Here is a 24,236-nt window from a genome sequence, read left to right as displayed (position 1 = left end):
ATTTGGGCCAATAACTATTTTTATATTATGCATTCACAAATTAGAACCTTGGCTTCCATGTGCCTTTAGGGATTTTTGATTGAACTAATTTCAACTTTCACTCAATCTAAAGGCTTGCTTTCCCTGAACAGCGAGTATTACAAAATTCACCTCTCACTATGTCTCGGTTAACATTTTATGAGACACTGCCCTACTGTTATGGGGACTTGTTTTGGATGGTGCATAGTGCTTCAATGTGGTTACATCATTCGGCTTGTCCACTTCAACATTTTTCGAAGTTCCTGCAGTGGACTTACCCACAACTCCAAATCCCCTTCCAAGGATGCGCACTTGTGTACTTCTCAGTTGCTTTTCCCTCTATTATACCCTCATTGTCACTGTCATTAGTAGACAGCAGATTTTCGGTCCCTACACAGCGGCAAGACGTCACCTCCCTTGGCATACAAGGAAATCGTAGCAGTGAGTTGAATGACCTCCCTGCAGCTAACGTACACATTCAATTTGGGACCGAAATCTGCTGTCTGATCATTAGATGGATGGATGGGTAGATGAATAGATGGTTGGACAGATGGACAGAGATAGAGAAATGGATGGATGGATGGATGGATGGACAGACAGGCGGATAGATAGACAGACAGACAGATGCTGATAGGTGTAGGTAGGTAGGTAAATATAGATAGGTGTAGGTAAACAGTTAGGTAGATAGAGCCATTCCATAATATTCGTACCGTTGCTTTACAGCTAGAATAATTTTCCTTTCAGCACTGATTTGAACTAAGGAAGGAGAATTTCCACTGGTACAACGTCTGGTCAGTAAAGAAGCTGAGGGATATCTTGTTCTTGAGGAATGTGTAGAGGTGTTGTGACTGAGGATCCTATTCTTTTCTATCCATGAATTTGATCTTTTCTCCTCAGAGTCTGATGTAGACATTTCATTATTTTCGTAAAAATCTTTATTTACTGTCTGGCTGCAAGGTCGAAATTCATGATGAAAAACACTTTCATGGTCGAAAAACACAGGATAATAGTCACTTTCGTTGGAGTTTTCCATATACCCTTTCTCCTAGTGTGGATAAAGTAACTAGTGCAACAGTGAAATGAAAATCTACTTGTGGCACAGCCTTGTAATAGGTTTTCATACTCACTTGCCACAAACAGTATCTCACTGTTCCTGTTAGTTGTGCTATGCCAACTTGAGTGAATTCCATTTTTCTGTGATATTTTATTGGAAATTAAGGAAAATGTTCTCTCATAGACTTTCAAAACGTAAAAAAAATTTTTTGGAAATGATCATGGGCAGGACTAAAATTTCATGACAATTAACATTCAGGACATCCTTCAACATAAAAAACTTGTGAAGAATCAGTCGCCTTTTTCTGGAACACAGGTAGTCTGGAACAGTTTCACTTTGTTTTTTTTTCTTTGTATGTTTATGTCTATATAAAAAGAAATTTCTGTTGCCCCTTTACCAATTAAATGTTAATCATTACATATTAATACTTCAATTTCATCTGTTTTTATTTTTCATTTTTAGGGTAAAAGAATTATCAAATGCATCTAAAAAGTTCAAAGTAGAAACAAATGCAAAGCAGTTGTTCATGACTGGCTGTGTAGTATTATTTAAAGATTGCAATGTTATAGTTGTGGAAGGTGGTGCAAAACAGCAAAAGAAATACAAGAGGTAAGTTACAACTCTTCACTATTTGCTGCTGAAGTATCTTATTGTTCTTATAAACTTTAAGATTTGGTTAAAAAGTTCTCAGCATTTTCAATATGGATTCGCATTATTTTACTGCAAGTAAATCCTGTTCCCTATTTAAAAGTCTCCCTGACATCTCTGTCTACTGTTTGTTCCTGTTGGCAGGAGCAGAGGTATCATTTACTAGTTTACAGATGATAATATAAGCAGTCAATGATACATCATGAGTGTATGACATCCTGAACTTGACTCTAGGGAAACATGTTGGAAATAGTCTTTATGCAATATCATATGGTATATTACGATTTGCTACAATTTTAGAACAGTGGATATTTATTTACAACTGTTATGTAAAGCATAAAAACTGTAAAAAGTGTAAAAGAAAGATCGAAAGGACGGAAAATTCAGTGAATGCAACAAGAAATTTGTTGGATGTAATGTAATTAGCAGAGATTTGGCCTACAAGATCGCCTGATTTATTGATACATTTTCAGAATCAAATTATGTTACGAGTATAGTTGCGTATAACTTTATATACTTAAAATGACATTAGTCGAACTTCTCCTTTTCCTTCAGAATTAAAAGCATATAGTTGTACGAATTATTTACGTCTAAATGATTACCTTGTTATGCCACGCAACTTTGTGCACTTCATGTATGTCTTCAAAATGAGTATATAACAACACTGTGAATACCATTTCCCAACACTATTATACTCTATAATGAAATCTCACTCACACCTACACAACAAAACTGTCCTCATCTGATGAAATTTCACTCATGGCTGACTTTAGACGGGGAATGCCAGCAATTGCATGGGGTTCATTCTAGACTTTTAAACTGTGGACACTGTATTTTATAGAGTAGAATAACTTATGATGTTGAAGTATCCAAATAGATTGTTTTATCCAAATGTCATTTCAACCAATTGATATTTCGTTCTCCCTTAGTCAAAAATATTGATTAAATATTCTGTCAGTGAAGCACATGTGAAAATGAATTCATGAGTGTTTTGCTGAAAGTTTTGTAATGTTGGTTTATTTATAATCACATTATAGTAAGAAGAGCATTACTGCAAATAATGATGGTGTTATCTTTACAGGTTGATGCTGAATAGGGTAAAATGGGAGGAGGACACAGTAAAAGATACAGACGGAAATGAATCTCCTAATAAGTGTGTAATGGTGTGGGAGGTAAGCTCTTACAATAATAGTCATCATTTTTATTATAGTACTAGCCATACCCATGCACTTCGCTGTACTTGTTAGAAATAAATATAAGAACATAATGAGTTGTGAAATGTGGTGAATTTACTTACTATTGGTTTGTCAATCAGTTAATCGCTATAATGGAAGTCTTGACCACTGCCATAACTCAGATGTTAGTGAGTTGAAATCGACGTCTGAGACTGCGCTTGGGCATGGATTTGAATACCACTATGTGGAGTATCGGGTTGGTTTCTTCCGAGGTTTCCTCAACTATTATACGAATGTCGGGTAATCCTGTGGCAAACACTCTGACCCATCTTGCCAAATAACATCTATGAGCAATTTTACTGATGAAAACATTGAAACTTCAGGCTGTGTTACTCTGAGAATGGAAAGAAAAGTAGAAATCTTTCATTTGTACTTTTATTTTATTTTATTTCCCCCCTCCCCCATTTCGTGGATGTTTTAGCATTATTTTAAACTGTAGAATTTACTTTGTTTTGATGAGAATATATCATAGCCTACTGCAGAATGATAACCTCATATTTTTATTGAGAACCTGTGTAAAACCTGTGGAATCAAACCCAAACATTCTAGATATAAAGTCAGAAGCACAGTACACTGGATAACACCACTCTTTATAAATAATTACATCATATCGATGGGCCAGTTCGAGAGGGAAACAATTCAAAATTTAAAGTTTCGAGAAACCTACATTTTAAAGCTTTATGTTGCTGTGAAAAATCGAAGGATCATTGAAATTACTCTAAATTATGTTAATAATGTTTAATATATACTTTAAGTTTCAAATTAGAATGTGTTAATTGGATTTTTCACAGCAACATGAAGCTTAAAATTCAGGTTTTCTCAAAACTTTATATTTTGAAATGGGCCATCAATATGTCAGTAGATCTTATATGTGTTTTAGGCTTATATGGTGGATGTGATCAAAATTATACTTTTAGATATTCTATTGTATCCTGGAACTTGACATTTTTAACATTTTAGAACTACACAGGACTCAGTTTACTGGCTCTGAAAGAAGGGAATGTAAAAGGGGTATCTGGGAGTGGGAGAATAGTGAGAACTGATTGGAGGTGGTCTGAAGGAATGATGTAAGCCCTGCAATGTATATAATATAATGAATGAAAACAGTGTTTTAAATTTAGACATGGTAATATTTATATACCTATATAATATTGTTACACGCAAACTTGTATACTATGCATTTGTTAGAAAAAAGCTTCAGAAAATTTACGAATATATCTGAAGTGGTATTGCAATTATGATTTATATCATAGCATAAGTTCCAATGGTGTCTTGAGTGGTCTAGACCTTCCTGCCAAGTAAGCAGTCCTGGTTCGAGTCCTAATCAGGCTTGAAATTTTTTCATTGAAAAACTACTGTGGTAGACAAGTACAGATATGGAAATAAAATTTGGAGCTCTCTTATTTTATGAGTTTGGAATAATATTCTGGGAAAATTCTACAGATAGTAACAGTATATTCCTACTGCAAAAAAGAGCAATTAAAATAATAGTAAGTGCCAAGTCTAGAGAATCGTGTAGGACCATTTAAAAAAATTACAAATAATCCGCATGGCTTGTCAATATATTTTTTTCATTAATAAACTTCCTCGTATGTAATCGTGAAAACTTTGTAACTAATGCAACAGTTCATAGCATAAATACTCGTCAAAAAAAATGACTTTCATACATCATCGGAAAGTCTATTGTGCTATCAAAAAGGAAAAGGAGTGTGTTATGTGGCAGTAAAAATTTTTAATAGCCTCCCTATGGATATAAAAAATGAAACTCAAAACATAAGATTATTTAGGGCCAAATTAAGGAATTATCTAATTTCTCACGCATTCTATTCTGTAGGTGAATTTATGAGATGCTACATGAATATTTCTGTCGTTTATTAGGCATCGATACTAACCCTGTGTGTTGTATTAGTATATTGTAAAAGTCTTCAACTAGAGTGTGATTATAATTGAAGATCTCAGTACAATAAGTGGGTTATGAACCAAAAGGCAACTTTTCAGGAGAGCAAAAACAAAGTTTCTATTCACTTAATTTTTTTGGAACAGCATATTACATGAACTTCAGTTTCTAATACTACAAATGGGTTTATGAGAGAACCAATGACAGATTCTGATTCTATGAGGCGGGAATAGTAAGAAAGTTTGAAAATTCGAAAATGCCACATTTGGTCAATAACCCACTTATTGTTCTGAGATCTTCAATTAAGACTTTATAGTACTATTAAGATTTGTTTGACATGTTCCATATTCTAGCTGTGAAATGATGTACGAATATCATTGAATGTAAATAAAAATACAATATAATAGCCCCTGTATATATGCTACTTGTGGACAGCCATGTGAAATTGTTGCGTACATACAAGTGGACTCCCATCAAGACTCCAAATTTTAATTCTGTATTTTACTTAGTTAGGGTTTTCTCTTGGTTCTCCTATTTCCCCATATTAGGTACAATATCAGTCTTATGTACCTCCATTCCAGGGTTTAAGCTAGAAAATAAATAATTGTCGCAAAAATGCACTAATGAAAAATTATGTTTGTGGAAATTGCGAAATGCTTGTGCAATATTATAAATAATTGTGCAGAAAGATAAAATTAATGAAGTATGCAGAAACAAAAAGTTATGTAATTTGTTTCTTGGAGTTTTATTACTTTTAATGCATCTTATCACACTCTAGATATACTTATGTAAGTATCAATATTTACTGCTGAGTGTACATCACTTTAAAATACATTATTTTATGGCACTCTAAACATTGAAGTTCTTTACTAGTAGGCCGTTCAAGATTTTTTGTTAGCAGAGTGCTAACTCTTTTACTGAAAGGGGTTTCTAATTCTAGTTTTTACAAGATTCATGCAACTAAACCCTCGCTCATAACTTACAGTGTGTGATGGAATTATATCAATCAATTAGTACAAATTGTTCACTTACATGAATTGCACCAACTCTTTGAAATCAATTCCTGAACATCTATTGCTCAATACCTGTTTTAACATTGCTCATGCCATTAGCATTTCATTTAAATTCTGATTAGTTCAAACATATCTCTGATTTCATTTTCTCCGTTACCTCTTCGTTTCTGAAGTACAATGTGGTTGTCGCATTTTTGCACGTTCACATTCAAAGTTTGTTGCATATTTAGAAGTCGAGTAGCAACGACTGTGACTTAAACCCTGCACTATTCCATGTCATTCCCTGATCGCTGGTTAGTCTTCAAATGGTACTGCCTATTCAAAACCTGAAAACTCAGCGAATCTTAGTGTAGTCAGCTGGTCAGCTGATGTGGATTGGGATTGAGCCCATTAGGGATGAGTTTCAAGTTATTAACCGAATGGTTAGTGTAACGTCTGGGGAAGAGGTTAGGTTATAACTCTCCGGTGATGGCACTTGTAAAATTTAGCGGTCTGAAAGGTAAATAAAATATGTCAGTGTTCTCTCAGAGAGATATCGTGCTAGGATTCGTCCTGCTCCTTCAGGAGAACTAATTTCATAGCATAGCTCACCACTAAGTCCTTGCACATGCCATCACTATCCATTACAACAGTACCAAAAAGTCATCTCTATTCGTGCAATTATCTTGTTCTCACTAACACTCCAGCCATGCATGTATCCGGATGTAATCAGATGGAGGGGGTCACAAATATTGCTGGTGACAGATCTTTATGATACCATATAGGAAATACACTGCTCAAAACAATTAGAGGAACACTACGAATTATTTAAATATTTTTTCATTGATTAAATGTACAGATATGAAATTAATAAAGTATAGTATTTATGGTAATTTATGGCCACATTTATCTCCATGTCAACAAACAATTTTTTAAAACATTGCACTATATAAGACATTGAATCTTGTCCTCACTTATCAAACTTAACACCTGTTGTAAAGATCTAGTATCATGTATGGCCTCCACGACATTCGATGACAGCTTGGTATGCTCCCTATGAGATTCTATATTTCCTCTTTGGAGATATTCTCCTATTCCGCCTTTAGAGCATCTCCAAGTTCCTGCAGGGTTTGTGAAGCTTGATGTCGGTTCCTGACTTTCCTATCCATAAGAACCCACAAGTGTTCAATAGGGTTGAGATCTGGGCTGATTGCTGGCCACTCCTTTACCTCAATTTCATTCTCCCTTAGGAAATCCCTGGTGGCAGCTGCAGAATGTGCCCTGCCATTATCCTGAATAACAGAAATCCAGGGCCTACTCCAATGGCAGCAGGTACTAGATGGTCTTGTAGAACATCCTCGATATACTGGACAGCATTTAGTCACTGGGGAACAATTATGAGCTCTGTACGATTGTTGTACATAATTCCGGCCCTCACCATTATGGAGCCTCCACCGAATCTATCAATTTCCTGTACAGCTCCTACAGAAAATCTTTCCCCCGACTGTCCCGACACCCTTAAACAACCATCACAATGTGTAAGACGATACCTGGGTTCGTCCGAGAAGATCACAGACACTGGTTCAGGTTCCAGTTCGCATGATTTTCAGCAAACATAAGTCTTGCTGCCTTATGCTCATTTGTCAAACTCTGTTTTTAACTGGCCTTTTTGGACGAATATTCTCTTTCCTTAATCTGTTCCTTACCATTTTGTCTGAAACCCGGATTTCGGAAGCCATATAGTCATTCTGCAGGTCTCTTGCAGTTTCTGTACGCTGTCGAAGAGCAGATAGGACAATGTATCTGTGATCTTGGGGCTTGTTTTACATTTACGGCCCTGTCCAGGTCTTCTACAATACTGACCTGCCTCTCTGTGCCTGTTGCGTAACCTGGACACCATGGAAGGAGAAACCTCAAGCTCTCTAGCCACTTGTCTCAGTGATTGACCTTGTCATAAAAGAAGTAGAGCATGATACACTTCAAACTCATTTAAATGCTTCATTTTGTCACAGACTTTAATAAACAAGGCAATAATCGGCATTCGTCACTATAGCAATGTCAGAAAGCTAACCAATTAGAAGTTGTCAGTGGCTTCCGTAATCAAATGGATCTTTAAAATTTGTTTCCATAAATGATCCAATTTACATATTGTCCAATTTTCAGCATCACAGCTTCAAAAAACACTAACTTATTAAATTTATTACAAGTGTTCCTCTAATTATTTTGAGCAGTGTATATTGTTGTAAATTGTGAGAGGTTTTAATTGTATTGGCTGGTTGAGGCCTGGATCTGAACTGTTCCTGCATTATATTGTGTATTACAAATCAAAATTTTTACTTTCAGGGGATGACAAAACAAAGAAACTTCGGTGAGATGAAGTTCAAAGTGTGTCCTACAGAAAAGTTAGCAAGAGAGCACTTCAAGAAGCACTCCGTAGAACAGTACTGGGACTTGGCTTACAGTGGCGCTGTTCTAGAGGCAACTGATGATGTATAGCTTGCGTTAACTTCATATAATTCAGTGAAGAAGAACCTATAAGCATTACTTATTTATGATTTATGGATATTAGTTAAAGTCATTACTATACATGTAGTAATGGATGAAGTTACTACATGACTGTGATCATCACTGGAGATACGTATTTGAACTGTCACTCAGTTATATGAAATTTCATTTGATAATCAAATTGGGTACAGACGAGAGATGTGTGTTATATTCAGCATACTGTACTATGTTACAAGGAATGTATAGAAAGTCTGAAAATAATACTTTATTAACAGTTTTTTTTTTTTCTTTTAAGAAGAAAATAATCAAATGTATTAAGCACCCAATACGATTTCTGTACTGTTATTTAAATTTTATACCTGCTTTACATCCTCGTAGTGCTTGATTCAAGCCTAAGCATTTGTTTGAAAAAGTCGTCAACTGTGACTATCTCAACTAGTGAGTGTCTCACATATATATGGCTGGACAAGTTTCAGGGTCAGGTCGTCTTGGCTACGAAAAAATTGAATTTGGTGCCTAAAATGTTCAATTTGTGACTGTTAAAATTCCATTCTAATATTAGTGCAATATAATACTCCATGTGCCACTTAGAGGGATCGAGAAATAAGTGATAATTTTAAGTGTAAATAATGGTTTATTAACATACCTTTTTACATAACTTGATGTAAAAATTCTCCAAGTTTCGGAGAATGCTCAGTGCAACTCTATGTGTAGCTAACAAGGGAAGTATCACACCCAGCATGCCGAAACTTGCCTCGAAACTTTGGTGACATAACCGATGTACTACGAGAAGGTCACGTGAAAAATATTAGTTGCCTGTTTCCACTGCAAGGCCCCGAAATAAACCCCGGAATTTTGCATGTAAGTAATAGGGAAGTGGTTACTAGTCGCTACTAGTTGGATTGGACAGCCCTTCCTGTGTGCAAGCCAGTGGAGCGGTGGGTGGCAATCAGCAGCGAACAGACTTACGTGAGTCAAGGTCAGCAATACAAGCGGACGACTACAGGGTTATAGGTCTCGCAAGGACACAATACCGACGGAAGGAATGCGAATCAAACAATGCGATAAGGAAGAGCGGGCGACAGGAAAGGTCACGAGATAGCTTTAATGATATTCAATCGATACCAGTCACTTCTGTCTCTTGTTTATACTTCATTGAGAAGATGGGACGCGAGAGAGTTTACTCCATTTCACACACGCACTCCACTCCGCTCGCCAGTGAGGCAGGGATGTCCAGCTGCGCCGCGTTATCGTCTGGCCACAGAAGGATTCCAGCTTCGATTTCGGGGCCTTGCAGTGGAAACAGGCAGCTAATGTTTTGCACGTGATCTTCTCATAGTACATCGGTTATGTCACCAAAGTTTCGAGGTAAGTTTCGGCATGTGGGGTGTGATACTTCCCTTGTAAGTTTGATGGCATTGGAGCACTCTTAGAGGCGAGTCTGAAAAATCTATCTCGCGTGTAGCTGCACAGGTGGGTGTGTCTGTAGGATCGGCCCATAAAGTCACGAATTTGTTACATTTAAAGTCTTATAAAATTAGAAAAGCTCACAAACTGAACATTCCTGATCATAATGTTAGAATTAATTTCTGTAACTGGCTTTTAAATTCCATACGCTATGGCATAATCAATCCCGAACTGTTATTCTTTACCGATGAAGCATGGTTGCATTTAAGCGGATATGTAAATTCACAGAATAATCACTATTGGACTGACAATCCCAATGTGCTTCATGAAGCACCTCTGCATGATGTTAAGATTGGTGTGTGGTGTGCGATCACTTCCAGGAGAATAATCGGGCCAATCTTCCAATACGACACAGTAGATTCTCATCGTTAAGTCAATGACATATTGTTTCAATTTTTTTAACAAATGAACAAGGATGAAAAAAATTATGGATGGTTTTTGCAAGACAATGCAACAGCCCATAGAGCAGAGTGATCTATGCTGGAATTAAGGTGTGTGTTTGGCGAACAAGTGATCGTTAATTGGCCCCCGCGTTCCCCGGATCTTAATTCATGTCACTTTTATCTTTGGGGGAATGTTAAAACATAAAGTGTATGTGAACAATCCTCATACATTAGTGGAACATCAAGAAAATATTCGGGCCGTGATCTCCAGTATTTCAAGACGGAATTGGATTGCGTATTTCAGCATCATCTTCGCTGGTGTGAGCATTGTATTGAAACTAGAGGAGGTCATTTTGGACATCTTATGCCTTAAGGTAAGGAAATAAATACCATTAAATTAATTTTACGGAAGATAAACTAACACTAAAAACGGGTAGAAAGAATGCATGTTGGGCCACCGTCTTAAGTTGAAGGCGCTGTATTTAATCCCATGAGAAGTTCTGTTTCATTCAATCTGTAATTTTATTATAAGTAATGAAACATCAAAGTTTTGTTACCATATGTATTGTAGTTAGTTTTTGAAAAAAAAAAAATAAAATAAAAAATTTGAACATATCTACAATAGGTCTCCTAAAAAAATCTTGGACGCATCCCAGTAAACACATATATCCATACATACATAAGTACGTACAACATACAGCAGACCAGCATACAGTAGGCCCAGCGTATAGGTAATAAAGTATGGACACTTCTCGTGGGTACCTTTGATGTAGTCGGACTGATTTCAATGACCTTCAAGCCAGCTAGAGCGTGAGATTCTGCTTTCTCCCTAGAGTTGGCGCTGACATCACACCAGCTAGCAGTCGACACAGCAGAAATATCACATAATGCATCTAGGTACATTATGTATTCAAATAAAATAAATTGGATCCATAAAATAATAAATCCGTCATTAACTGTAATGTCTAGACTCTAGAGTTCCTTTATAATGAGAGTTGAGACATTGACCCCAACAACAATTAAAATATGTAATGATTTGATAGCACTGAAAATGGAAAAACAAAACTCTTATGACACGTAAAACCATATACCTACATTATATTATATACAAATATTAAACGAATTCGATACATAATTTTATAATGTATTATATTATTTTATAATATAATGTATTATATCTGAAATATAAAAAAAAAATATTATTACAACTAGTTTGTCACTGAGAAATGAGGAAATCTGTTAACTTGAATTTATTTGAAGCAAAGCGTTACTGGATTATGCAATAAGTTAGGCGATGTTTGGATCCTGTGTCTCAACCGACGAGTTAGAAGTTTCTCTTTCTAATGGCTGGTTCACAATAAACCGGAAACTAGAATCGGAATAAAAACGGTAAAATTGCTAAAATGTGTACATTTAAATGTGAGCATTCACAATTAACGAAAAGCTTGCCGGAGCCCGGGATCGGGAACGGAGAGTTGGCCAAGTTTCGACTTTGGTGTTCACGTTTCCGATCACAGCCCAATAGATTCATTTTATTGCCATCTAAAAGCTATTTTGTCGTATATTTTGTAGCAAGAAGACCGTGACATAACCTATACATTATTTTGTTCTGTGCTGTGCATCATGGAGCAAGTTTTATTTGATGAGATTCTAATATTGAGTTTTGAGGAAAATCCTCACGTTTACGATAAGCGGCGCGCCTCGTATAAAGATGAGAAAATGGAGGAGAATACGTGGCTTTCAATAGCTGCTCTTTGAACACCGATCGTAAGTGAATCATATTTTATTACTGTATTGGTTGTGTTACACACTACATATTCATGCTTCAATTCAACAACTACTGTTGTGTTCATTTTTGTTTTATTACAAATGTTTCTTCTCTAATTATTTCACGTTATGGTAGACTTAAAATAGGTTGTGATAATAAAGATGCGTGGGCATATTATAGTACCGTTGAAATTTTGAAGTTGGTTAACCTGTGTTTATTTGGCTGCCTTGTACTCATGAGAGAACGCCATTGGTCAATTATACACAAATAGCATCAGAATGCGTAATATCGACTTTACATATCGTTATTGACATGCATATCGATATGCATAGTCGTCTACGTTCTCGGTTTATTGTGAATAAAAAATTTTCATATTCATGTTCTCTGCTTCTCGTTCCCGGTTTATTGTGAACCAGCCGTAACTCGTTGATCTCAACTCTATACTCATTTATTATCTTGGCGTATGCTCGATTACACTGACCTCTAGCGCTTGAAAGTGGAACTAAATGCCGGAGCACATAGAAACAAAACACAGGAAAATTCGCTCAGTGTCCTTTCTTTGTAATCCTTATTCGCTGGTAAGCCTACATACAGTACATTCGTACAGTAGGCCTACATACAGTACATACCTACAATAGGCCTACATACAGTACATACTAGTATGAATATAATAAATAATACGTTATAAAATAGGGAACATGAGAAGATATATATATATATATATATATATATATATATATATATATATATATATATATATATATATATATAACAAATTGAAAATAGCTGGGAAAGAAGGAATAGTTCAGAAAAGTTGCATTAAAGAATCGAGAAAAAATAAAAGTAATGAAAGGAATATGCAATATTTAAATAGGAAAGAGGGAACAGGAAACGAAACAGTCTAGTTAGGGGTGAGAATGGAAGAGGATAGATAGGGAAGGATAGCAATGCAATTAGAACGGAAGGATATGAATTAAACGGGAAATGCTTAGCAAATGAATATATTCACACAAAACCATGAGGTACAAATAGATGATAAGAATTAGACAAGATGGTGAAATAATAATCTGAAGCACGACAGCCCATGAAGGATCATGACCGACCAGCCGGCTGTTGGCCTCACGTTCACATGCTGAAGCAGAGGTGGACGATCATCCAACCAGAATGGAGGTATCGTGTGGTTAGCACGATGATCTCCCCCCCCCCTAACCATTATAGCTGGCTTTCGTAACCGGATTTTGCTACCTATCGTAATTCCCCAAGTACATCACGATGCTGGGTGGACACCGGCCCCATACACTGGCAGAAATTGTATGAGAATATTTCTTCTCCCATGAGGACTCGAACCAGCGCGCATTCCGTAACGCGAGTCCTAGGCAGGATGCCTTCGGCCACGGCGACGGTGCAAGACAAAGAATAGAATGTACCTACATCATTGCAAGACTGAAAAAATATGTGCCATTTTTTTCCCAGTGCAACAATGAAGCGTGCTAGAGGTAACTATCATTGTTAAAATCCTTTATTTCAAGGGTTACGAAAACAATTAGTGATTATAAGGCTGCAGATACACTACATTTTGATTTCGCATCTAAAATTGAATAGTCCACATTTAGAGACAAAACAACGAATCTGCACATATGTTATGGCATTCAACACCATAGCGTAATATATAGAATCACAATAGCGTATAAGGTGATACGTTGTTCTGACATTAAATAATCATGTGCTTTTGTAGATACGCAACACTCTATTTCCGTAACGGTTAAAGATAGACGTTCCGTCGTTTTGTCATTAAATAGATTGGTTCCCCCAGTCAGTAATGCTGTAGATATGTCAAAATGACCAATTTTGTAGATACGTTGTTATGACTCAAACCCCCGCAGTATGCTTACATGTAGGCTATGCCAGAATCTGTGGCGCCCACTTTTTATAGAGCGTGATGGCAATTCCTTTCTCAGAAAACGAATGATCGGTAAATAATAGGCTTACTTATATGTATGTTAATGCTCTTCGTTTTATCCACTTATCCTGTAAGGTCGAAGGGTTAAACTATGAAACGTCTTTGGGTCGAAGGCTTGCGACATTTTATCTTCATCCCACACTGCTCTGAGCTCTCATTTAGCTCCAGTTATAATAATATCACAGTCTACTATATACAGTCACGAAGCTTGAGTTTTGAGGGTGCTAGAAACAATAGACTGTGACGGTACTATTTTGCATTGCCTGTAATGAGGCGATATTAGCAATCCTAGTGGTGAGCAACTATTTAATGTTTGCATATTTACTACGTATTGACCTTCGCGACTGCATATACTAGACTGTGACAATATCCCTTAGTATTCCAGTAATCAATTTAGACCTTTTCCCCTGGGATGGGGGATTTATACAATATCGGTGAGGAAATTGGAGCCGACAGCAAAAGAGAGAATAATTCAAATCTTACATAACAACAGCTGAGACAGTCTATAATACAGGGACATCATTTTATTTTTACTTGCATTTTTATTGTACCTGTATTTCTGAATGTACTTCACTCCCACCCCTTCACTAATGTCCTTGCTCCCGTCAGACACACAAACTTACGGCCGCTGTTGCATTCGAAGTCTTCAAGCAGTGAAGTAAACACTGCAGTGTATAGTGTGTTTCATAAATATGGTTGCGTTTTCTATAGAAGAAAGAACCTATATTAATAATATCGCACTAAAAATTATATTCAAGAAACGATAAATTCAATTTCAGAGAATATGCTTCAAAATGTTTTTAAAAATATGCGTAAAGAATTGAAGCCAGCATTGTAATGAACGGCAACCATTTTCAGCAACTTGTTTAAACATTCAGATTAGCTTATTTTGAATTGAGGTGGCTAGAAGCAAAGGAATGCTTGTGACATTTGTAATAACATGAGTTAAGTGCATCCAGCGTAAGCTAAAGTATCTAAAAATTTTAGTGGCAAAGGGATATTTTAATCGCATCACACATTAAAATTTAAATAAAAATTTTACCGATTTTACGAAAGCTTAAATATTTAAACCCCATTTTCTCAAAAGTAACTTAAGTGCACTTACAGCCCTTTACTTATGACCCCCTCAATTTAAATGCACTCTACATTGTATGTTAACACCAATAATTAATATGCTAAATAAAGTAGACATTACGTAACGAACATATCCGCCTGAAAAGTTGAGTTTTTGAAAAAGAAAATGCTACTACTCTACTGTATTTTGATAAATTCCGTAAAAGTGATCATCAAACTGAAAATTGTAATATCGTATTTTCCTACAACATAAATGGATACACTACTTTTCTCTCCTCCTATACCTAGTAAAATGATTTGTTTGCATATTGCACTAGTAACATCAAACTCCTGTAATGGAAGGGGGCAACAGTGTTTCCGAGTATAGCCAGGTTAATGTTAAAAATGTTGGTAAAAATAAAGTGATGTCCCTGTATAAGGAACATATAAAAATGGGGTCTATTAAAGAAAAAAGGACTTTCATTCGTTTATATTTGTTTAAATATGAGTAAATTTTAATACTGTGTAAGCATTAAATTAGAAGTTTAATATTGTTATGTAAAACATAGTGAAAACCGTATGAACTATCTTTCGGTGTAATATTGTCCCATAAAGCCTGTGTTAAGTATCCTTTTACATATACCCTCTAAATTTAGTAGGCCTACAAGTACTAATTACTCACCGATGTTAAATTAGAGAATGCGTCTTCCAATAGCTTTTCTAAGCTTTCAAAGGTACCGATACAATAGTCACGGAAACTCGACTTAATGTAAAACTCCAGTCACCGAAAATGGCGAGGAGTGGGTTATTCACAACTCGTAATAATGGACTATAATTTAATATATTAACGCAGCCGTGGCGAAAATGTGATCGTGCGCCGAGCTACTGTGTAACCTGCAACGTGCATAGCACCTATGGAGGGAGGCGGATACCCGAAGGGGAAGTGAAGCAACTGTCTGACTTATTAACGAATTTTCATTTTCCTTACGTCAAGCACTTAAATATAACGAAGAAAGAAATGAATAAGAGACCATAGGATACATTATCACAACCTAAAATTAACTGTCTTCAGAATGTCTCTGCGACACAGTTTCAAAATCAGGAATTATGTCACTTACTGCCAGTCGTAGTTGATCACGAAGGTATCTGTCTGTTAGTCGTGATCTAAATTTGCTTTTTACTATTTTCATTGTTGAAAATAATTTTTCACAAACGTAAGTTGCAGCGAACGTGGCTTCAACAAAGCAAGCGATGGGATATTCATTTTTTGGCAAAGATTTGAAAAGTTCAACATTTGTCTAGTCCTTGCATCTAGCTTTCATTTAACATCACATTGTAAATCTGTGCGTTTAGATTGAAGATCTAACCGCATTACATTCGTACATCTGCTGAAAAAGGATCGACGTACAGAGATAATAATAATAATAATAATAATAATAATAATAATAATAATAATAATAATAATAATAGCCCTTAACCTTTTAATGTTTCATGAGTAACATGTAGTATAATGCCGTTTTATGTTATACAACCGTTTTCCTCGTAATACTTGCGAACAAATCATACATTTAATATTCTCTTCATATTGGCAGCAAAAAGTGCGTCCTCCCATCCTACTTGAAACTTTCGTTTTTGTAGAGGTAGCCTACATGGTTTCGAGAGAGACATTGCGACGATACGCCTCTCGCAGGTTAGAGACAAATACAAATGGAACGGAGTTCGACTCTAGTGAGTGAGAGGGTGGGGGTTGTGGCAAGAGATATGCATAACTATCATTGCGAGCCACAATGTGCTCACGAGTCACATTTTCGCCACGGCTGTATTAACGAAACGTCCGGTGAACTAAATACAATATTTATACTGTTGATGTTACTAATCAAAGCCCGGTTTGTGGCTCTTCGCTAACACGCTGAACTTGCATTCAGGCAGTCGGGTTCCATCTCCGGCCATGCTGTGATAGAATTTGTGGACAAAAAGAACATTATAGTGGGTTTTCTCGGGATACTCCAGTTTCACTCTTTCACTTCACCAACACACTCTACCCGGAACGGGTCCTTACACTTAGACAGGCTTTGGCCCATTGTGCTCTCTATATGGACGATTGTCCCTGTGGCATTCGTGAATCCGACACTGACAGGTGGGTCATCTTGCCTCAACCCTGCCCTTCCTATACGTCCCAGAGCACCAAGCCATTCAATTTCCCTTCAGGGGAGGGTACGTGCTGGAACTGTCGTCGCAGGCAAGCCGTTCGTGTGGGCCCATTGTACTACCTGGGATGAAATGATGTGCATGCCCTAGGACCCCCCTCGCGCCGCCTCCGAACTCCCCTACAGCCTACATGATTCCTTTACCTTTCCGCGGTCTCTCAACCCCGATCCCACGAGTTACCGTGAGACCAGTGAAGAGGCCACAGTGCGTAGCGCTACTACTGTCTTCGGACAGTTGACTAAACAACAATCTGTCACATTTTCTTTTACAAGCCAGATTTTCATTTTTCAAACTCCTAATCTGTTCATTCTTTTCTATAACTCACCTTTTCCATTAATCTCAATCTTTTTTTTTTTTTTTTGACTGAGCATATAATTGTGTTCCGCACTAATACGAGTAGTATCAGGGACGTGTGAACAATTCGCAATAGCAGTTACATTGTCTGGTTCTTAGACTCCAGTACTTTTCAGAATCCTCGTAGGATGTTTTCCTACCTAAAAATAATATTATATCACGAAAAAAAGAAATTCTACTAAATAGCCTATACTTTCAAATGATGAAGTTCAAGCCAATGGAAATTAGGTCTATGTGAACTTAACTTGTTTCAACAATGAACCTATCAGCATAAGATGTTCTGAAAAATTAAAGAGGAATGAAACTGCGTGACTTTCCTTTTTTTTCATGTGATTTCCGGAAGCAATCTTCTGTGAAATGTTCAGAATACAATTTATGTTGTGATAATTTGTTCGAATAAAATTATCTCTTCTAATGGCAGATAGCCAATCGCAACAGTAGTTCTGATTTTTTTTAGGGGGAAAGCTAAAAATAACACATTTTATAATAATGTTTGTATCATATTAAAAAAATAGCAGCAATATGTTTGCCGAAATAGTTTTAGTGTAAGCTAACAGAATAATTCAATCTACATGAAAGTGCTATTTATTGCCTGCATTAATTGCACCTTAAACTATTAGATGTATTTAAATATCGTTATTTATGCAAGAAAAGTGATGCTGTAGCCTTTCCTGAAGCGATTTGTGCAATTATAAGCCTTACAAAAATGCATCATTATGATAGATTCCTCAAATGCACACTGGATACACTATCACAACCGCCTGTTAAATGGCACACTTGCCATAGTGATGTCTATGCGCGAAGGGTTTCAATTTTGTACAGCACAGCAGCGCTCGCTGTGTGTCTAGGTAAGTAACTATAACGTCATTGTTTAAATGCGATAGGCTCACGTCAGTAGATTTGCTGGCAATTAAAAGAACTCCTGTGGGACAAAATTCCGGCACACCGGCGACGCTAATATAACCTCTGCAGTTGCGAGTGTCGTTAAATAAAACATAATTTAATTTTCCAAGTTCGGCGGCGGCCCGCAGGCGATTCTACTTCAGAGCAAGCCCGAAACCTAGAAAAGAAATGGAGATGATGAAAGAGAGACAGGAGGAAGTGTAATCACTAGGGAACGGAATTTGGAGCAGTAAAAGCTAGTATTGGCATCTACACAGCCATTTGTTTACAACCCTTTTTACCAAGTCCTCCCCTCCATGACATACTCGGAGCTCTCTGCACGTCAACAACAGGTGAACGGGACAGTTGTCGCATATGAACGTCAACGTGCAGGTTTGCAGTTCAGCATAGTGAAGTGCAGGTACAGGGACATCACTTTATTTTACCAACATTTTTAACATTAACCTGCCTATACTCGGAAACACTGTTGCCCCCTTCCATTACAGGAGTGTAATATGTAAACAAATCATTTTACTGGGTATAGGAGGAGAGAAAAGTAGTGTATCCATTTATGTTGTAGGGAAATACGATATTACGATTTTCAGTTTGATCATCACTTTTACGGAATTTATCAAAATACAGTAGAGTAGTAACATTTTTTTTTTTTCAAAAACTCAACTTTCCAGGCGGCTATGTTCGTTATGTAATGTCTACTTTATTTAGCATATTAATTATTGGTGTTAACATACAATATAGAGTGCATTTAAATTGAGGGGCTCATAAGTAAAGGGCTGTAAGTGCACTTAAGTTACTTTTGAGAAAATGGAGTTTAAATATTTAAGCTTTCGTAAAATCGGTGAAATTTTTATTTAAATTTTAATGTGTGATGCGATTAAAATATCCCTTTGCCACTAAAATTTTAGATACTTTTTCTTACACTGGATGCACTTAACTCATGTTATTACAAATGTCACAAGCATTCGTTTGCTTCTAGCCACCTCAATTCAAAAAAAGCTAATCTGAATGTTTAAACAAGTTGCTGAAAATGGTTGCCGTGCATTACAATGCAGGCTTCAATTCAGTACGCATATTATTAAAAACATTTTGAAGCATATTCTATGAAATTGAATTTATCGTTTCTTGAATATAATTTTTAGTACGATATTATTAATATAGGTTCTTTCTTCTATAGAAAACGCAACCATATTTATGAAACACACTATACACTGCAGTGTTTACTTCACTGCTTGAAGACTTCGAATGCAACAGCGGCCGTAAGTTTGTGTGTCTGACGGGAGCAAGGACATTAGTGAAGGGGTGAGAGTGAAGTACATTCAGAAATGCAGGTACAATAAAAATGCAAGTAAAAATAAAATGATGTCCCTGTACAATGCCGAAAGTGAAACCAACTAACAGTACAAAATTGAAAGACTATATTTGTAAAAGCTCCAGATCGAGTATCAAAATTCAGGAAACAATTTCCTAAATTATCGCTCCCCACATGTCCAGTTCTTAAGAGATGGGAGTCATGGTTAGAAGCTTGCAAATATTACGCACATCACCTCCAATCTGTGAAGAAAGTGGTCCAGTCTTTCAATCCCGATGACGCGGCTGCGATTCAAATACGCCAGGAACTGCTAAATGATAGAACAATCGAAAAAGAAGTCATGGATATTAAGTCAAATTTTTTATATTTACCGGATGCCATCATTCGGTTAGAAAAGTCAGGAGTAGAACTAGTTGAGCAAATAAATATTATGGGACTATTGTAAATAAACTGAGTGCAGTAGAAGGTGAAGTAGGAAAACGTGTTGGTGAAAAAATGAACAGAGTTTTGATTACAAATGATGGTTACAGTATTCTTAGTCGGATTTCAGATGTACTAACAAAGACATGTCCCAATGACGTTATTCAACATGTGAATTTAATTGACGTATCTTGTTTCAAGTACTCTCCAATTGTCTCTGCAGATGTAGAGCGGAGTTTTTCCATGTTCAAAAATTTCCTTCCTTGCAACAGAGCAAAGTTGTGTTTTGAAAATTTGAAAATGATATTTACAATTTATTGTAACAAGGCACAGCAGGAATAATTATTGTTTCATCAACAAAACATAGCATTAATTGAAAATACCATTTCGTTTGGTTCTACATTTTGTTCAATATTTAATGATACTTTATTAGGCTATGTTGTAAATATTGTAGTATATATTGTATATATATATATATATATATATATATATATATATATATATATATATATATATATATATTCTAAATACTGTAGTGTACGTTGTGTACATATTATCATATTTCATGATATTGTGAATAAAGGTTTTAATTTAACACGCTCCTCACAGAAAAACACACATATTCAGAAGCGAGTTCCATACAGAAGACAACTATCAGCCATCAATATTTCCACTGACACGCCAGGACGCAGAGATTGAGATTTTATTATGTATGTTTGTAATGTTGTTTATTGGTGTCTTGTGTGTTGCCAAGAAAAACACATGTAGTTCAAAATGAAATGCAGATTATGTATGTAGGCCACTATATGTCATTAAACTGTTGCATTTGTTTATTCTGAAATACGTTTATAGCACGTTGCGTGTAAGTTTATATGAAGTGAACTGTACTCGTCCATGCTCTGTGACGCAGCTCGCTTGACAGTCACTGAGCTACGAATATCTATACTACGTTTCACCATTCTTTATAATACTCCAAATCCCTTTCCCTGGTAATCACAGTCTAGTATATACAGTCACGAAGCTTGAGTTGTGAGGGTACTAGGAACAATTGACTGTGCCGGTACAATTTCGTATTGTCTGTAATGAGGCGATATTAGCGATCCTAGTGGTTAGAAATTATCTATGGATGCATATTTACTACGTATTGAGCTTCGTGACTGTTACTAGACTGTGGTGTAATTATAATGGAGAAATGAATCCGAGGTCCAACGCCGAAAGTTACCCAGTAATTCTTCTTCATGGGACTTACGTCGTTTCTGCCGCACTTCTTCCGATTTGTCAGCAGAAGCTCAAGAAGCCAAAAATAAGGATATTAAATTCTTCCGTGAACGCCATTCAAGAAAAACTTAAAGGGTTGTTACAAACGAATACTTTTTTAAGACTGATGCTTACTTCAGATCCAGTCATCACACCACTTCGAAAACTGCGAAGAAAACTTGGAAAATCTCTTCCATCTGATGTAGTTAATCTTTTTAAAGAGCCGCCATTTGAGATATGTCTAGCATAGGGGGAGTTATTGGGGACATGCCCCCCCCCCTCCAACTTGTCTGAACTCTTTTTTTTTTTTCTATTAACGTTAGAAAATACTGAATTCAAAAGATTTTCCTTGCTTTTGTTTATGGTTAGTTCCTGTGTTTAAATTGACGAATTAATGTCTTCAAATCATGTGTCTGGACTGTAATATTTATTTTAAATTTCTGAATGTATAATAATTTCTATAACACATCTGAGGAATGGAAGTACTGCAATGTTTCACTGTACTCATGTGTTGGAAGTCTGCAGGTGTTCAAGCCGCCACTTGGAGAAATATGAATAACATACTGCAGAACAATGCAGAAAAAAAGAAAAGTGATCCCGGTATAACGTGCAAAACTTTACGAGAGATTAAGTAAAATAATTAGAGTTTACATTTCATATGATATCTTCAGAAAGATAAGCTCCAGATAAAAAAGTTTCTGTTAGCACTGTTACTTAATGTTACTGTTGTATACATGTGTTTATGTATGAGAGAGAAAAATAGGGAGATTGTTTAAAGTTATGCCCTATTATAATTTGTAGTAGACCTACAGTTCAAGCCCTATACAATCCGGTCCAAAACATCGCGGATATGGATGTAACACTGTAAGAAATAATAATAATAATAATAATAATAATAATAATAATAATAATAATAATAATAATAATAATCCGTGGCGCTACAGCCCGTGAAGGGCCTAGACCAGGCTCCGTCAGGTCGACTCAAGATCGCGAGAGGGCGTACAGGCCTGCTCAGGGCTTCCACTGCGGGCAGTACACTTTTGCACGCTGCAGTCTATCAGTGGTGGAACCTATCGAGGTCGCTTGAGGGCAGCGGTGCACTGTATTTTGCACCAGGAATATTTATGTGCAAAAAACATGAACCTTAGCAATATAATGGATGTCGTTGTGCGAACAATTCATTTCATAAGGTCTAAAGGACTTAATCACATGGAGTTCAGGGCACTACTTGATGAAATTAACAGTGAGTATGGGGATTTACTCTACCACACCGAGGTAAGGTGGTGAAGTCGAGGAAAAGTTCTGGAACGTTTTCTCGCACATAGGAATGAAATTGCCTTATTTATGGCTGTACATGGGAAACCTGTTAGAAGCCTTGGACATGGAAGAATATATAAGAATAATGCAACAATTGTGCGAAGACTTCGAACGTAAATATCAGGAAATAGATAACTTGAACAACAATTTAAGATATTTGCAACACCTTTGTCAGTGAGTAGTCTCGATATTCCTGCTGAACTACAATTAGAAATACTTGATTGACAAAATGATATTGAGCTAAAGGATAAGTATCAAAACAGAAAAAGTATTAACCATTTCTATATTTGTTTTCCACGAGAAAGGTTTCCTAAACTGTACAATCTCGTTGCAAGAACGTTGTGCATGTTCGGGACAACCTACGTATGCGAAACACTATTTCTTTTAATGAAGTTTACAAAGTCACGTCACAGAAGCCAATTAAGTGATGAACACTGAAAGCATGTTTGCGATTGGATGATACTAAAACAATAGCTGCTTACTTACAGAAAAATGCAAAAATCGCCGCGGATCTCTGATGTATAAGAAAAAGTACTATTATCAGAGATTTGAGTAACAACGTTTGTACTGTTGTTTTATTTTGTTAATTGAACTGTATAGCAATGAGAAGAAGACAAACAGTGAAGAGTTTTATTTAGTAGTATGTTAATCTGTACAAAAGTGAATATTTTGTTTTGTTTCATTGTTGTGCAAACATGCAAAAATTTATTTCGTATATAGTTAGTTAACTGTACCAAATCGTGTAGAGTACCGTTTTCAGTATAGTGCAATTAACAGTAAAAGTGTGCTTCAATTAAAAGCTGAAATTAATTTACATTCTTATCACAAATTTGGTTCTCATACAAGTTGTTAGCTCCTCCACTGTGGAAGCAGCTACCCTTGCCCGCAGCCGTACGTCAGGGCTTGAGGGTTTGTACGTACGCACCAGAGTGTAGTCACTTGACGCTCCCTGGCCTAGACCGACCAGCCGACTGCTGGCCTCACGCCCACATGCCAAAGCAGAGGTGGACGATCATCCAACCAGAATGGAGGTATCGTGTGGTTAGCACGATGATTCCCCCAGCCGTTATAGCTGGCATTCGCAACTGGATTTCGCTACCTATCGTAGCTCCCCAAGTGCATCACGATGTTGGGTGGGCACCGGTCCCATACACTGACCGAAATTTCATGAGAAAATTTCTTCCCCCATGTGGACTCGAACCAGCGCGCATTCCGTAACGCGAGTCCTAGGCAAGATGCCTTAGACACGACGCCAGGGCGCGGGACCTGTAAGAAATATGCCCCCCAAAAATACCTTTATTAAATGATTAAATTCCGATATACTGTACCATGGTGAAGTTATAATGGGGAGAGAAGGTAAATAATGTTCCCCATAATCTTGTTATATCGGGATCTATGGTTTTGCTTTGCGCCCCCCTCCCCCCCCAAGGAAACTGTTCTCTCTCCGCCTCTCTAGTTTTTATTCCACACTACGTCTGGCGAGGACAACGA

General features: G+C 36.7%; 2 protein-coding genes across 2 annotated transcripts in view; both read left to right on the top strand.

Annotated features, from left to right (window-relative positions):
- Prp3 (pre-mRNA processing factor 3) overlaps positions 1–9,757 on the top strand; it is a 51,705-nt gene extending 41,948 nt beyond the window's left edge. Inside the window, exons 11-13 of the mRNA XM_069830842.1 lie at positions 1,535–1,681; positions 2,802–2,892; positions 8,188–9,757. Of these exons, the coding sequence (XP_069686943.1) occupies positions 1,535–1,681; positions 2,802–2,892; positions 8,188–8,340 (391 nt within the window). The 3' untranslated portion in view covers positions 8,341–9,757. The remainder of the gene's footprint in view (positions 1–1,534; positions 1,682–2,801; positions 2,893–8,187) is intronic.
- A 2,032-nt stretch (positions 9,758–11,789) lies between these two features.
- Positions 11,790–24,236, top strand: part of su(r) (dihydropyrimidine dehydrogenase su(r)) — an 87,932-nt gene continuing 75,485 nt past the window's right edge. Inside the window, exon 1 of the mRNA XM_069830841.1 lies at positions 11,790–11,966. The gene's annotated coding sequence lies outside the window, so the exon portion shown is untranslated. The remainder of the gene's footprint in view (positions 11,967–24,236) is intronic.

Source organism: Periplaneta americana, chromosome 7, assembly GCF_040183065.1.
Source record: "Periplaneta americana isolate PAMFEO1 chromosome 7, P.americana_PAMFEO1_priV1, whole genome shotgun sequence".
In the NCBI taxonomy this organism is placed as follows: Eukaryota; Metazoa; Arthropoda; class Insecta; order Blattodea; family Blattidae; genus Periplaneta; species Periplaneta americana.
This window is presented reverse-complemented; position numbering and strand designations above follow the sequence as displayed.